The 15,000-nt window shown below is 44.3% G+C and overlaps 1 protein-coding gene across 4 annotated transcripts in view; it reads right to left on the bottom strand.

The window, feature by feature from the left end:
• LOC123745649 (high affinity cGMP-specific 3',5'-cyclic phosphodiesterase 9A) overlaps nt 1–15,000 on the bottom strand; it is a 147,217-nt gene that overhangs the window by 46,636 nt on the left and 85,581 nt on the right. Inside the window, exons 2-3 of one of the 4 annotated variants that reach the window (XM_069312188.1) lie at nt 11,289–11,414; nt 925–1,143 (exon numbers count right to left, since the gene is read on the bottom strand). In XM_069312188.1, coding sequence (XP_069168289.1) covers nt 925–1,143; nt 11,289–11,382 — 313 coding nt within the window. In that variant the 5' untranslated portion in view covers nt 11,383–11,414. The remainder of the gene's footprint in view (nt 1–924; nt 1,144–11,288; nt 11,415–15,000) is intronic. The other 3 variants (XM_069312189.1, XM_069312191.1, XM_045726411.2) reach the window with 3 other exon arrangements.

The following is a 15,000-nucleotide window of genomic DNA, read 5'->3' as shown; positions in this document are numbered from 1 at the left end:
GGGGTAGCTAACACCCTGGCAGAAGTCTCTAGCAGCTCACTAGCAGCACTTCTCAACGGAAGCACGACAGTCGTCGCATAATTCTTCCTGGCCAATCACAGGTACGTCGGTCCATCCAATACTGCATAAACCAGCAGTTAACACACTGCTATAACCGACGGCGGCCACTTTGTCCTCTCACAGGACCAAGTCAAAAGTTATTGAACTGTACAAGGTGAACTGCCCTCATTAACTCAATCGCCTCCTTATATCACGTCTGTGAACATGAAACGTCATTAGCTAGACAGACAGTATACTGGGTGACCCCTAGTATAACACCCATACACCGGGGAATTGACATTGTAACTTGTAGCCACAACCTAGATGGCGTTGATCGCGATACGCCACCCACCAGGGGCCAGATTCACGAAAGAACTTACGCAAACACTTACGAACGTGTACATCTTTCCTCAATCTTTGACGGCTTTGGTTACATTTATTAAACAGTTTACAAGCATGAAAACTTGCCAATCAACTGTTGTTATTGTTATAAACAGCCTCCTGGTGCTTCGGATCTCATTAACTCTTTAATAATTGTAAACAAAGCCGCCAAAGATTGAGAAAAGATGTAAAGGTTCGTAAGTGCTTGCATAAGTGCTTTCGTGAATCTGGCCCCAGAAGTCGTCATCATGGACCTCTTCTAACTGAGGCAGGAAACTGGAACCGGTCACTAATACCACGCCACCACCAACAGATGGCGTTGTCTGCATCGCACCCAATACCGGGGAGTTGGAGTGCAGGTCCATAGATGGCGCAGAAATCCCCACTCCAGACATAGGAATAAAGTTAACTGTAGAAGGCCTATTGGCACATACGAGGCAGCTCCTATTTATAACCACCCAATCTTATGATTGGTACATGGGGTGTTGGGGCGAGGGTACGTACCGTTGCATGGTGTAGCGACCACGTGTAGACGGTACGTGGGACACGGGGTGTTGGGGCGAGGGTACGTACCGTTGCATGGAGTAGCGACCACGTGTAGACGGTACGGGGTACACGGAGTGTTGGGGCAGAGGTCTGCTCCGACGTTCACAAGCTTGTCCTCCCAGTTGTACAGCTTGATGACGTCACCACGACCCGCACCTCCTGCACTTCGGAACAGCTCTGAGGGAGAGTGAGAGAGTGAGTGAGTGCGTGAGTGTGAGAGTGAGAGAGTCAGTGTGAGTGCGTGAGAGTGAGAGTGAGTGAGTGAGTGAGAGTTTGTGAGTGTTTACTATCTGCAGTATCGAGCTATTAGCTCTTGGACCCCGCCTTTCTAAATAATCTATTTTTCCTCTATTATGTCTACTACATATATTTATATCTAACACACACATACACACATGTGGGTGGGTGGGTGGAATCTGGGTGCCTGGTGGCTGAGTGGACAGCAATCGGGACTCGTAATCCCGAGGTCCGGGAATCGATCCCCGGCGATGGCAGAAACAAATGGTCAGAGTTTCTTACATCCTGATGCCCCCCTGATGCCTAGCAGTAAATAGGTACCTGGGAGTTAGACAGCTGTTACGGGCTGCTTCCTGTGTGTGTGTGTGTGTGTGTGTGTGTGTGTGTGTGTGTGTGTGTGTGTGTGTGTGTGTGTGTGTGTGTGTGTGTGTGTGTGTACTCACCTAGTTGTGTTTGCGGGGGTTGAGCTCTGGCTCTTTGGTCCCGCCTCTCAACCGTCAATCAACAGGTGTACAGATTCCTGAGCCTATCGGGCTCTGTCATATCTACACTTGAAACTGTGTATGGAGTCAGCCTCCACCACATCACTTCCTAATGCATTCCATTTGTCAACCACTCTGACACTAAAAAACTTCTTTCTAATATCTCTGTGGCTCATTTGGGCACTCAGTTTCCACCTGTGTCCCCTTGTGCGTGTTCCCCTTGTGTTAAATAGACTGTCTTTATCTACCCTATCAATCCCCTTCAGAATCTTGAATGTGGTGATCATGTCCCCCCTAACTCTTCTGTCTTCCAGCGAAGTGAGGTTTAATTCCCGTAGTCTCTCCTCGTAGCTCATACCTCTCAGCTCGGGTACTAGTCTGGTGGCAAACCTTTGAACCTTTTCCAGTTTAGTCTTATCCTTGACTAGATATGGACTCCATGCTGGGGCTGCATACTCCAGGATTGGCCTGACATATGTGGTATACAAAGTTCTGAATGATTCTTTACACAAGTTTCTGAATGCCGTTCGTATGTTGGCCAGCCTGGCATATGCCGCTGATGTTATCCGCTTGATATGTGCTGCAGGAGACAGGTCTGGCGTGATATCAACCCCCAAGTCTTTTTCCTTCTCTGACTCCTGAAGAATTTCCTCTCCCAGATGATACCTTGTATCTGGCCTCCTGCTCCCTACACCTATCTTCATTACATTACATTTGGTTGGGTTAAACTCTAACAACCATTTGTTCGACCATTCCTTCAGCTTGTCTAGGTCTTCTTGAAGCCTCAAACAGTCCTCTTCTGTTTTAATCCTTCTCATAATTTTAGCATCGTCCGCAAACATTGAGAGAAATGAATCGATACCCTCCGGGAGATCTGTGTGTGTGTGTGTGTGTGTGTGTGTGTGTGTGTGTGTGTGTGTGTGTGTGTGTGTGTGTGTGTGTGTGTGTGTGTGTGTGTGTGTGTGTCGGGGGAGGACTAAAAGGGGGGAGGGAGGGGAACTTTGGGCCAAGGGGGGGGGGGTGTTTATCAGATCATTGTAAACAATGTCACGTGTCTCTGAGCCAATGTTTACGTTGGCTTTTGAAGATGTCTGTAGGGGGGGGGGGAGGGAGGGAGGGAGGAAGGGAGGGAGGGGGAGGGAGAGAGAGAGAGAGAGAGAGAGAGAGCGAGAGAGAGCGAGAGAGAGCGAGAGAGAGCGAGAGAGAGAGAGAGAGAGAGAGAGAGAGAGAGAGAGAGAGAGAGAGAGAGAGAGAGAGAGAGAGAGAGAGAGAGAGAGAGAGAGAGAGAGAGAGAGAGAGAGAGAAGGGTGTGTGTAGGGGGGGACTCTGCCATCAGCCAAGACAAACAAGACACTTATAGAGTTCATATTTTTTGTCAAATTCCATTTTTTTTTTTTGAGATATATACAAGAGTTGTTACATTCTTGTACAGCCACTAGTACGCGTAGCGTTTCGGGCAGGTCCCTGGAATACGATCCCCGCCGCGAAGAATCGTTTTTTCATCCAAGTACACATTTTACTGTTGCGTTAAACAGAGGCTACAGTTAAGGATTTGCGCCCAGTAAATCCTCCCCGGCCAGGATACGAACCCATGACATAGCGCTCGCGGAACGCCAGGCGAGTGTCTTACCACTACACCACGGAGACTGCTAAATTTCTTCAGAGAGACTGATTTCTTCAACACCCCCCACTCCCTGTGTACTTCCTCCACTCCCTGTGTATATCCCCCACTCCGTGTATATCCCCCACTCCCTGTGTATATCCCCCACTCCCTGTGTATATCCCCCACTCCCTGTGTATATCCCCCACTCCCTGTGTATATCCCCCCCATCATTTCTATTTGCGCGTCGAAACTTGAGTAAAATTAAAAGTACACAAAAGACTTTTAATCTCATCCAAAAACGTGTTGGAATAAAGAGACTTGATTATTTTCCAGTTTAGGAAGTGTCGAAGTGTGCTGTTGCCACACACTTGTAACGCGCCTTGTGATTGGAGCAGCTCCAGTGGTTTTTTGGACCAATCGCGTAATGCGACTGATATAGGAGGGTCTTTTGTACCCAATCGCGTAACGCAACTTATGTAGGAGAGTCTTTTGTAGCCAATCACGTAACGCGACTGATGTAGGAGGGTCTTTTGTAACCAATCGCGTAACGCGAGTGATGTAGGAGGGTCTTTTGTAACCAATCACGTAACGCGACTGATGTAGGAGGGTCTTTTGTAACCAATCGCGTAACGCGAGTGATGTAGGAGGGTCTTTTGTACCCAATCGCGTAACGCAACTTATGTAGGAGAGTCTTTTGTAGCCAATCGCGTAACGCGACTGATGTAGGAGGGTCTTTTGTAGCCAATTACGTAATGCGACTGATGTAGGAGGGTCTTTTGTAGCCAATTACGTAATGCGACTGATGTAGGAGGGTCTTTTGTAACCAATCACGTAACGTGACTGATGTAGGAGGGTTTTTTGTAACCAATCACGCATCCTCTCATGTGGGTTGCCACCTCCCACTGTGGCTTCTACAACGATAGTTGCCGCGTTAACTTGGCTTCTCATCAGAGAAGTCAACACATCAGAGCCTTTAACACCAGATAGATGTCGCTCCGGATTGCCACTATTATGCATATGATGAACGGGTGTCAATCAGCAGACGGCAGGTATAACACAAGGCGCTCATGCCATCCTACCACACTATTAAACTACCACCAACTACCCACCATCTTCCCTCGAGTTCTCCACTCACCTCACGGGCTTATTCTTCCTTCACTCACAAACACCCTTCTCCATTTTCTCTGGCAAATAGCGGCCAAAGACGCCCCCATTATCTTTAACAAATAGTCCCCCCTCCGAGACCCATCGCTTTCTATGACGCACAGCAGCGCTCAAGGTTTCCATTTTCTTTGGTAAATAGTTTACGGGGGTCTTTAATTTTTTGGGGTAAACAGTGTCTCTTTCTTCCCACTTTTGTTTACAAATAGTGTTCAAGGATTTGTCTTTCTTGGCAAATAGTAACAGGCTTCCTCTTTCTTAAGCAAATAGTGACAAAGGCTTCCTTTTTCTTAAGCAATTGATGAGAGACTTCCTCTTTTTTAAGCAAATAATGCAAGAGTCTTCCTCTTTCTTAAGCAAAAAATGCAAGAGGCTTCCTCTTTCTTAAGCAAATAATGCAAGAGGCTTCCCCTTTCTTAAGCAAATGGTGAGAGACTTCCTCTTTCTTAAGCAAATAATTCAAGACTTCCCCTTTTTTTTAGCAAATAATGCAAGAGGCTTCCTCTTTCTTAAGAAAATAGTGATAGAGACTTCCTCTTTCTTAAACAAATAATGATAGAGGCTTCCTCTTAAGCAAATGGTGACAGAGGCTTCCCCTTTCTTAAGCAAACGGTGACAGAGGCTTCCCCTTTCTTAAGCAAATGGTGATAGAGGCTTCCTCTTTCTTAAGCAAATGGCAAGAGACTTCCTTTTTTTTAAGCAATTGGTGAGAGACTTCCCCTTTTTTAAGCAAATAACGCAAGGTTCCCCTTTCTTAATCAAACAATACCATAGACACTACTGAGACAGCCCCTCCCTACACAACAGAATATCAACATTGCACCACGGAACATTGGTCTCCACAACAAGGGACCATTGCAACCTTGCAACACTTGTCAACTGTGCACTGTTTACCACACACCTGCCAACACTGCAAGGTTAGTTAACCATGCAATCCCCTTGTTGACGACAGATTACATCTCAACATTTACATTGCATAATTGATCTATTAAAGAGATATTTTTTACATGTTAACGAATTCTTTATATATAATTACTATTAAAAACAAGATTTGATATATTAATTAGTTTTCGGATTTAGATTGAAAAGCGGAAGTAATTATTGAGGCTAGAGTGGATGAGATATTCATACAAGTGGGACTTGTTCTGTATTGTTGGACTTGTTCTGTAATGTTGGACTTGTTCTGTAATGTTGAACTTGTTCTGTAATGTTGGACTTGTTCTGTAATGTTGGACTTGTTCTGTAATGTTGGACTTGTTCTGTAATGTTGGACTTGTTCTGTAATGTTGGACTTGTTCTGTAATGTTGGACTTGTTCTGTAATGTTGGACTTGTTCTGTAATGTTGGACTTGTTCTCTAATGTTGGACTTGTTCATACAAGTGGGGCTTGTTCTCTAATGTTGGACTTGTTCTGTAATATTGGACTTGTTCTCTAATGTTGGACTTGATCTCTAATGCTGGACTTGTTCATACAAGTGGGACTTGTTCTCTAATGTTGGACTTGTTCTGTAGTATTGGACTTGTTCTCTAATGTTGAAGTTGTTCTCTAATGTTGAAGTTGTTCTCTAATGTTGGACTTCTTCATACAAGTGGGACTTATTCTCTAATGTTGGACTTGTTCTCTATTGCTGGACTTGATCTCTAATGCTGGACTTGTTCTCTAATGTTGGACTTATTCATACAAGTGGGACTTGTTCATACAAGTGGGACTTGCTCTCTAACGTTGGACTTACTCGTATTTAAAAGTGGGACTTGTCAATAAATGTGAGACAACTTGCCTAGAAAATTACCTTTCCTTATTAATTACCTAAGGGTCATTATAGCTAATTACATACGATTACTTTAATGTCTATGAACTATGTAATGCCTGTTTTCCTCTGTACTAATTACTCAGAGCCCGATTTTTTATATAATTACTGGCCGGCTGTTCTGTATTAATTACAATTTTTGTGGTAATTATGGAAATTTTTTTGACAAAAAAAGCGAGTTTGTCTTTTGTTTCTTCAAAATTCACTGAAGCTTTTTTTAGGTTGTTTGTGTAGTATTTTGTAATTACAGGAGGGTAAACAAGTAATCAAACAAATCACATACAGAGATCACAGTAACGTGATGCATCAAATGAACAAATCCACAAGGGCCGTGACGAGGATTCGAACCTGCGTATAAGCCTGTGTAAAAGCTTGGTTTGTGCCTCGGAGAGGCTACGGGATCCAGTAAGTTCAGTAGAACTTCGGTTTCAACTCTTTTACCCTGTCGTAGCTCAGTCGATTAAGGCAGTGTCTGGGATGCTCCCGGACGCAGGTTCGAATCCTCGTCACGGCCCTTGTGGGTTTGTTCATTTAACTCAAACAATTGTTGAAGCACGCAAGGAGTGAAGCTGACTCATTCACACGCACAGTCAGTGACTCAAACAAATAAATCAAATGAAGCAAGCAAAGCAAGGAAGGAAGTAAGGAAGTACGGCTACAAAACAGTCCCCTCTCAGGGGTCGTGAGGATAACAAGGACATGCTTAAAATTGGACCAAAGGTGAAAGATGAATTAAATTACTGTCGAGGGAGAGAGAGAGAGAGAGAGAGAGAGAGAGAGAGAGAGAGAGAGAGAGAGAGAGAGAGAGAGAGAGAGAGAGAGACAGAGAGATGGCTCATGCAGAATTCCATTTAACATCGCTACCTGACAATATTATAGAGCAGAGGGTAGTTAGCAATGCTGTTTGGTAATTGGCCACTCACAGGCCCTGCAATTAGCCCCTTTTCCCTGGCACATAATAGTGGCACCTTTCCAGGCCCTGTCCTAACACCTTTCTTAGGAGAGTGTAAGACAGGCACTCGTAGCCCCTCGATTACTGACACCTTTTCCAACACCCCCTTTTAGCACCGTTCCCCTGAGCAAAGGTTGTTGCTGCCTTTGCAAGTATCAATTGATACTTGCAAAGGTATCAACTGATACCTTTGCAAGCATTTCCAGCATTAAAATGATGGCACCTTTCCCCTTATTTATTATGATGGAGGTCTCCATCCCACCGCTGCCACCAATATTATCGACATAGAAGGAACATATATGTATCGAAATGTACAATATATGTAACAGAGCATATATTTAATAGATTGATATATTTAATTGATCATATATTTCACACAGAACATTAGCTGAGTCAGCAGAGGCTATGCAAGAAGCTTAAACAATGCTAATCACCTCATCTGGAAAATAATCTATATATTGATCTTCCAACATGGGGGCCAGATTCACGAAGCAGTTACGCAAGTACTTGCTAACGTGTACATCTTTCCTCAATCTGTGACTGGCTTTGGTTACATTTATTAAACAGTTTACAAGCATGAAAACTTGCCAATCAACTGTTGTTATTGTTATAAACAGCCTCCTGGTGCTTCGGAGCTCATTAACTGTTTAATAATTGTAAACAAAGCCGCCAAAAATTAAGAAAAGATGTACAAGTTCGTAAGTGCTTGTGTAACTGCTTCGTGAATATGGCTCCTGGATCCCACTTGCTCTCAGATCTGGGCAAATTACAGGTTGTTAACTAGACATTTGTATAGTTAACAATTTTAACTATACAAATGCTACAAGAGTTACAGTTAACTCTAATCATTTCCTAAGCTAAGAACTGGTCCTCTCACTCTGGCCTATTTTTAGCACAATCAATAAATCTGTCTAAAAACACTATGCATTATTAAAACAAATTCACCGTAATATTTTCACCGAGGCACTAATAAGTCACTATGCCTCGGCCTCGATTTGGGTACGACCGTCTATAGTTAGGCAAAATAGATGTATATTTTAACGATCGAGAGAATGAGCTGTACCACAATTTCTTTGTCTATTTTAAAGTTTCTATCAAATCGATTTAGATAATTACTCCCTCCCTATCCTTGTGTGCTGAGGTCATGTGCCAATCTTGAACGTCAGGGTCATGTCTCCTCTGGACCTTTCCTGTGCTTAAAATTATCAGTTCTGATTAAACTTGATTTCGAGAAAGTATGGTTCTTGGACGCTAAATCCAACTGACACATCTATCAGCTCGAACGAGCATAGGGTGAGCAAGGAGGGTGTTGAGTTCCTTGTAAATAGATAACATATCTCTCCTTATTTACAGCTTGTCACAACCTGTCATAAAGTTGTTACAACTTGGTATATTGTTTGTTATACAAGTTGTTAGGAGGTGTTATTAAAACTTGTTCGGGGGACGGGGTAAAATTTTTACCCAGGCTCGTTAAAGCGGCGGCCAAACCCCCTCAAGATGCATTCATCAGTTTTAATATCCCGTGTATTAAACAACAAGTTTGCTCTCAAATATAAATTAATATATTAAAGTTCAATCGATAGTTAGGCGTAGGTTAGTTAAGGTAATTAGGTTGTAAAGAGTCTGGGACGATCCCGGACGCAGGTTCGAATCCTCGTCACAGGCCCTTGTGGATTTGTTCATTTGATGCATCACGTTAGTGTGGATCTCTGTGTGTGGTAATTAGGTTGTGTTTGGTCATTACTTATGTCTGAAGTACGTGAGTTGAAGCATTTACAGCGTTACGAGTCTATGAGGAGTCGTCAGCGAAGCGCTGTCAGAGAAATGTTCAAATGTGAACAGTTGTGAGTCGTGTTAATTGTTCATCATTCATGAACAAGGGGGTTTGGCGGCTGGATTAACGAGCCTTTGTTGATGAGGATGGGTTACAATGAGCTAACCTGTCCTCAGAGTGGAGGTTCCCTTGGAGGTAATCACTTCAAACCACTACATAATTAGTTCTATTATCTACTCCCTATCCATGGTTAGGATATGCTAAGGGTAGGCTAGGATAAGGTTACTTTGAGGTTAAGGTTAGGATAAAGTTAGGTTAGATAACGGTAAATGTTAAGGTTAGGTTAGGTTAATATGGTGTATTATTCTGAAATATCTGAAATATGTTTAAATATGAAATTAGAAAACTTTTTGAGTATACCCTAGAATTTCATTTACAGAAAATCAAATTCTTCAGATCATTTCAAATAAAACAAGCATAGTCTTTTTATATTTTAAATCAATGATTTATAATACAATAATGTTATAACTTTAGAATATTTTTCCGTTTAGGAGAAAGGTTCACTTGCCAGTTTACAAGGAGACTATTAATGGAACAGTAATATGCTAATAGACCATCAGAAATATGTAGATACATATAGAGGCGTTTAACAAGGCAGTTAATCTCAGGTTAAGGAAGTCTAAGAATTAGCAAAAACTACTTAAAAATATGGAGTAACCATTTTCCCTTTCAATAAGCTATGATCTAAAATAATAGGACCCTTGCATACATATATTTCTAATGCAATATTGCGTATGGAAAGCTATTTCAAAAGATGTCACCTCTAGGTAAGTGATTCAGCCAATGAGACCGCACTGTGTTACGTGGCACTCCGGGATTGGTGGACATATAAGGGTACTGGCCAATCAGAGCGAGGGAGGAACCGTGTCTCGCCAGCTCCTACTGGCAGACGCATTCTCCCGCCAGTACTCTGCCGCCAGCGGCAAGGGTAACATGTCAGCCCCGTCGCTCGGCTTTTCTCATTATGCGATTAGACTTTCCTTAATGGAACTGAGAGTAGTGGTTTAGGCCTAGTGACACTGTTGAAGAGCAGACGAGAGAAGTTCCCGCAAACATAGAATCAATTCGCTAATCAAATAGGGAATCGGGTAATAATTTATGCCCGATTTAGGGGAATAAATAGGGAAGTATTTAAGAGATTAGCTGGTGACAGCAGTCAGTAGCAGCTAAGAACGGTTGTATTGTCTAAGAAACCGTCTGTGTCTGTCTGTCTGTCTGTCTGTCTGTCTGTCTGTCTATCTGTCTGTCTGTCTGTCTGTCTGTCTGTCTGTCTGTCTGTCTGTCTGTCTGTCTCTCCTGGTTGTCATATCCAATATAAAAATATCTATTGTGAGCGACATGTAGTTTTATTTCAATGTAAGAATGCCATGAAACCTTAGGAAGGGGCTGTTTTTATTCCTCTTTTTTGCTAACGTAGCACAATGTTTTTGGGTTATTTTCACTGTTCATTTGTTTGTGCTTTTGTAACCCAACTGTTTGTGTTGAGACTGAACTGAGAGATGTTTGTTTGTGAGAGGTGGATCTCCTCCTGCTCCTTTTTCTCCTGTTGCATCTGTTCTACCTCCTCCTCCTCCTCTCCCTCTAGGACACGGGGACAAAGGTACCCAGCCACCTGTAACTGCCTGATTAATGACCGAAAGCCAACCACGGCAGCTATTTGTCATGGCCGCTCACAACACAACTGTCAACACGGTGAGAGAGAGAGACAGAGAGAGAGAGAGAGAGAGACAGAGACAGAGACAGAGACAGAGAGAGAGAGAGAGAGAGACAGACAGAGAGACAGAGACAGAGAGAGAGAGAGAGAGAGAGAGAGAGAGAGAGAGAGAGAGAGAGAGAGAGAGAGAGAGAGAGAGAGAGAGAGAGAGACAGAGACAGAGACAGAGACAGAGAGATAGAGACAGAGAGAGAGAGAGAGAGAGAGAGAGAGAGAGAGAGAGAGAGAGAGAGAGAGAGAGAGAGAGAGAGAGAGAGAGAGAGATAGAGACAGAGAGAGAGAGAGAGACAGACAGAGAGACAGAGACAGAGACAGAGAGAGAGAGAGAGACAGAGAGAGAGAGAGAGAGAGAGAGAGAGATAGAGACAGAGAGAGAGAGAGAGACAGACAGAGAGACAGAGACAGAGAGAGAGAGAGAGAGACAGAGAGAGAGTGAGAGAGAGAGAGAGAGAGAGAGAGAGAGAGAGAGAGAGAGAGAGAGAGAGAGAGAGAGAGAGAGAGAGAGAGAGAGAGAGAGAGAGAGAGACCTACCTCGGACATCCTCGGGGCGGGCGTCGGGGTGGATGCGCGCCAATTCAGTCTTGCCCCCAACAGTGAAGTAGATGGTCTTGGCGCTTTTCTCCATCCGTGCATCCTCACCAGCCTCCCTCACCACACCTGTCGACACCAACCACACCTTGTTACACCTTCCTCACACCTCTACACCCCTCCTCACACCTCTACACCCCTCCTCACACCTCTACACCCCTCCTCACACCTCTACACCCCTCCTCACACCTCTACACCCCTCCTCACACCTCTACACCCCTCCTCACACCTCTACACCCCTCCTCACACCTCTACACCCCTCCTCACACCTCTACACCCCTCCTCACACCTCTACACCCCTTCCTCACACCTCTACACCCTCTGAACTCACACTTTATTGCTTAAACAGTATCCCCTTAATCGTGTAAGTTTCCCCTCTAGATTGTTAATTTGTATAGTGTCACAGTCCACCCCTCTAGTTACGTTACTTCCTCCTGCCTTGTTAGATGCTAACGAGGTTGTTCGCTCTTTACTGTCCTCTCTCTCTGTCTCTCACATACTAAACATCTGTGCATCTAATCACTTTGTTAGGGGGAAAGGCTCTCGTTAATTCTTAATGACTCTATTTTGCGCACTGTGTGTGTGTGTGTGTGTGTGTGTGTGTGTGTGTGTGTGTGTGTGTGTGTGTGTGTGTGTGTGTGTGTGTACTCACCTAGTAAGTACTTCTGACCCATTTCCCTTATCATATCTACTTTTATAAGCCATCAATTTAAGCTAAAATTAAGCCATCCAAGAGGTGGCACGGGCATGAATATCCCCATTAGGGGTTATTACATGGATAGAAGGGGGGATAGAGAGGGATAGAAAAGGCGCTGTTGGGATAGGTTTGGACATTCTCAGAGCATTATGTCAAGCCATTCCATCCCTCCCCATCACAGACCATCTTCTACCCCTATCCACCCAACACCCCCCCCCCCCCAATATCGATCTTGAGGTTATCTTGAAATGATTTCGGGGCTTTAGTGTCCCCGCGGCCCGGTCCTCGACCAGGCCTCCAGCCCCAGGAAGCAGCCCGTGACAGCTGACTAACACCCAGGTACCTATTTTACTGCTAGGTAACAGGGGCATAGGGTGAAAGAAACTCTGCTCATTGTTTCTCGCTGGCGCCCGGGATTGAACCCGGGACCACAGGATCACAAGTCCAGCATGCTGTCCGCTCGGCCGACCGGCTCCCCATCAGAATATCTCTGATTTTCCTGCAATCTGGATTATGGGAAGAGCCTGGATTTCAAGTGGATAATCCTTACGATGCCTGCAATGTGGATTGCTTCCCACACACACAACGGTAAACTTTTGTAAGAAGCCTTTACTGTAAACCTATAAAAGAGGATATCTCCCCCGGGATACTCTTTGTGTAAACCTCGTGTGAATACCCCTTGGGAGGGATACCCACACGGTATCCTTCCTACGTAATCCTTCGTCACGGATGGTCGAAAGTCCAAAGGTAAACTCAGTTTACTTACAAAAAACGAACGCTTGCTAATTGATCAATTATCAGGATGTGTTTAATCAGTGTGACTACCGCGAAGAGATATGCTGTATACTCAGATTGGACTTTGGTCCAATCACCGGTAGGACGCTCCCAATCACAGCCAGGACGCCCCAATCACCGCTAGGACACCCCAATCACCGCTAGGACGCCCCAATCACCGGTAGGCCGCTCCCAATCACCGCTAGGACGCCCCAATCACCGCTAGGACGCCCCAATCACCGCTAGGACGCCCCAATCACCGCTAGGACGCCCCAATCACCGCTAGGACGCTACCAATCATCGGTAGAACGCTCTAATCACCAGTAGGACGCTCCCAATCACCGCTAGGACCCTCCCAATCACCGGTAGGACGCCCCAATCACTGCTACGCGCACAAGACCCCCAATTTAAATGCGAGAAAGATCTCAGAGTCATAAGCAGTATGAATTTTCGCTTCATGCGGGTCTGCGTTCAATCCCCGACCGTCCACAAGTGGTTGGCACCATTCCTTCCCCCCCGTCCCATCCCAAATCCTTATCCTGACCCCTTCCAAGTGCTATATAGTCGTAATGGCTTAATGGTGCTTTCCTACGATAGTTTCCGTCCCTTTCTACACATTATCGGGTAACACCATGGACGTGCGATCACTTGAGTGTTTCAAGCGTAGGCTAGACATACGTATGAATGAGTTCGGACCCTGCCCCACCCCCCCTTTTAGGGCTTCTTGGCCTTCTATAGTTTCATTCATCTGCTCTTATGACGAAAATCGCTTGACAAGCGTTCCACCCTGTCCTGGGTTCGAACCCTGGACGAATGATCCCACGCGATGATTCCCCTCCCCTCGGGGGGGGGGGGGGGGAGTTTGTAGAAAAACAAAGTTAATTATAATTTTATCCTCTATTTTCCTTAATGACTGTTTAATCCCTAATTATAAATCATATTATGACGAGAAAACAGCTTTGGGAAAACGCAGGTTAATTAACTGTGTTAATTAACACAATATAGTTAGGACCACATTAATGTTAACTTAACACACATTATCATTTCGGGGCTTTAGTGTCCCCGCGGCCCGGTCATCGACCAGGCCTCCACCCCTAGGAAGCAGCCCGTGACAGCTGACTATCACCCAGGTACCTATTTTACTGCTAGGTAACAGGGGCATAGGGTGAAAGAAACTCTGCCCATAAGTGTTCCTCTAGTTATTTTGCTCATAAATCATATTTTATTTATTAATATTATTATTAATGTCTTCAGACAGACATTATATATATAATAAAATAAAATTTAGATTTATTTTATTCCATATAAAATTTATAGAATAAAACCCGTAGATTTATGTGTTTTTAAATATATATGTACAGAGTTACACTAAGTCTTTCACACTCTTCTGAGTCCTTGCTCGAAGTCTGAGTGTGTGGTGAGGATCAGACTTACATCTCAACGTCTAAACGACTTGATTAGACTTTGAGACGTAAGTCTGGTCGTGACTCAGACGTTGGGGTGGGACGGAGGGAAAGGAATGGTGGCTCAAACACTTGTGGACTGGCGGGGATTGAACGCAGACCTGCATGAAGAGAGAGAGAGAGAGAGTCCTAAGTCAGAGGACTTAGGGAGAGTCACTCTCCCTAAGTCCTATAAAAGATCGTGCTACAAAAATGGTATAGTGGCTCCCGAAATTAACAAACCGTCACATTTTCTGTTTTAGGTCCTCTGGTAGGTTAGGAAGGTTAGAAATAAAGACTATTTCAACCTTGCAACAACAGGAGCAGGAGACCGTCTTCAGTTCACCCCAACAATGACTGAAAACCCGCTGAGAAACTGCTGGAAAAAAGGTTTTCCAGTCGACTTCATTCGCTGGAACCATTTTAGAACCGTCGCCTCAAGTTTCCCGTAAAGACGGACTTCAAGAAACACTTTTTCCAGTTCTCTGGAACAACGATCGTTGAAAAGTTAAGGCGAAGCCAGTAAGAAGTTCCAGACGCTCTCTAAGACATTAGGGAATATGGTGTGTTACTTTTATCTTTATATATTTGCTCCTTTCTTATCCTTTGCTGTATTACTCCTTCCCCTCTTCCTATATTGTAGGGGGAAGGAGTAATACAGTAACAGGAAGAGGGATGGCTTACTGTATAACCTCACGTTCCATCCTTGCACTGTATAAGTCAGTCTTGTTAACAACCTGGC

Source organism: Procambarus clarkii, chromosome 71 (assembly GCF_040958095.1).
Source record: "Procambarus clarkii isolate CNS0578487 chromosome 71, FALCON_Pclarkii_2.0, whole genome shotgun sequence".
NCBI classification, from domain to species: domain Eukaryota; kingdom Metazoa; phylum Arthropoda; class Malacostraca; order Decapoda; family Cambaridae; genus Procambarus; species Procambarus clarkii.
The sequence above is the reverse complement of the archived record's forward strand: the minus strand, read 5'-3'. Positions and strand labels throughout refer to the sequence as shown.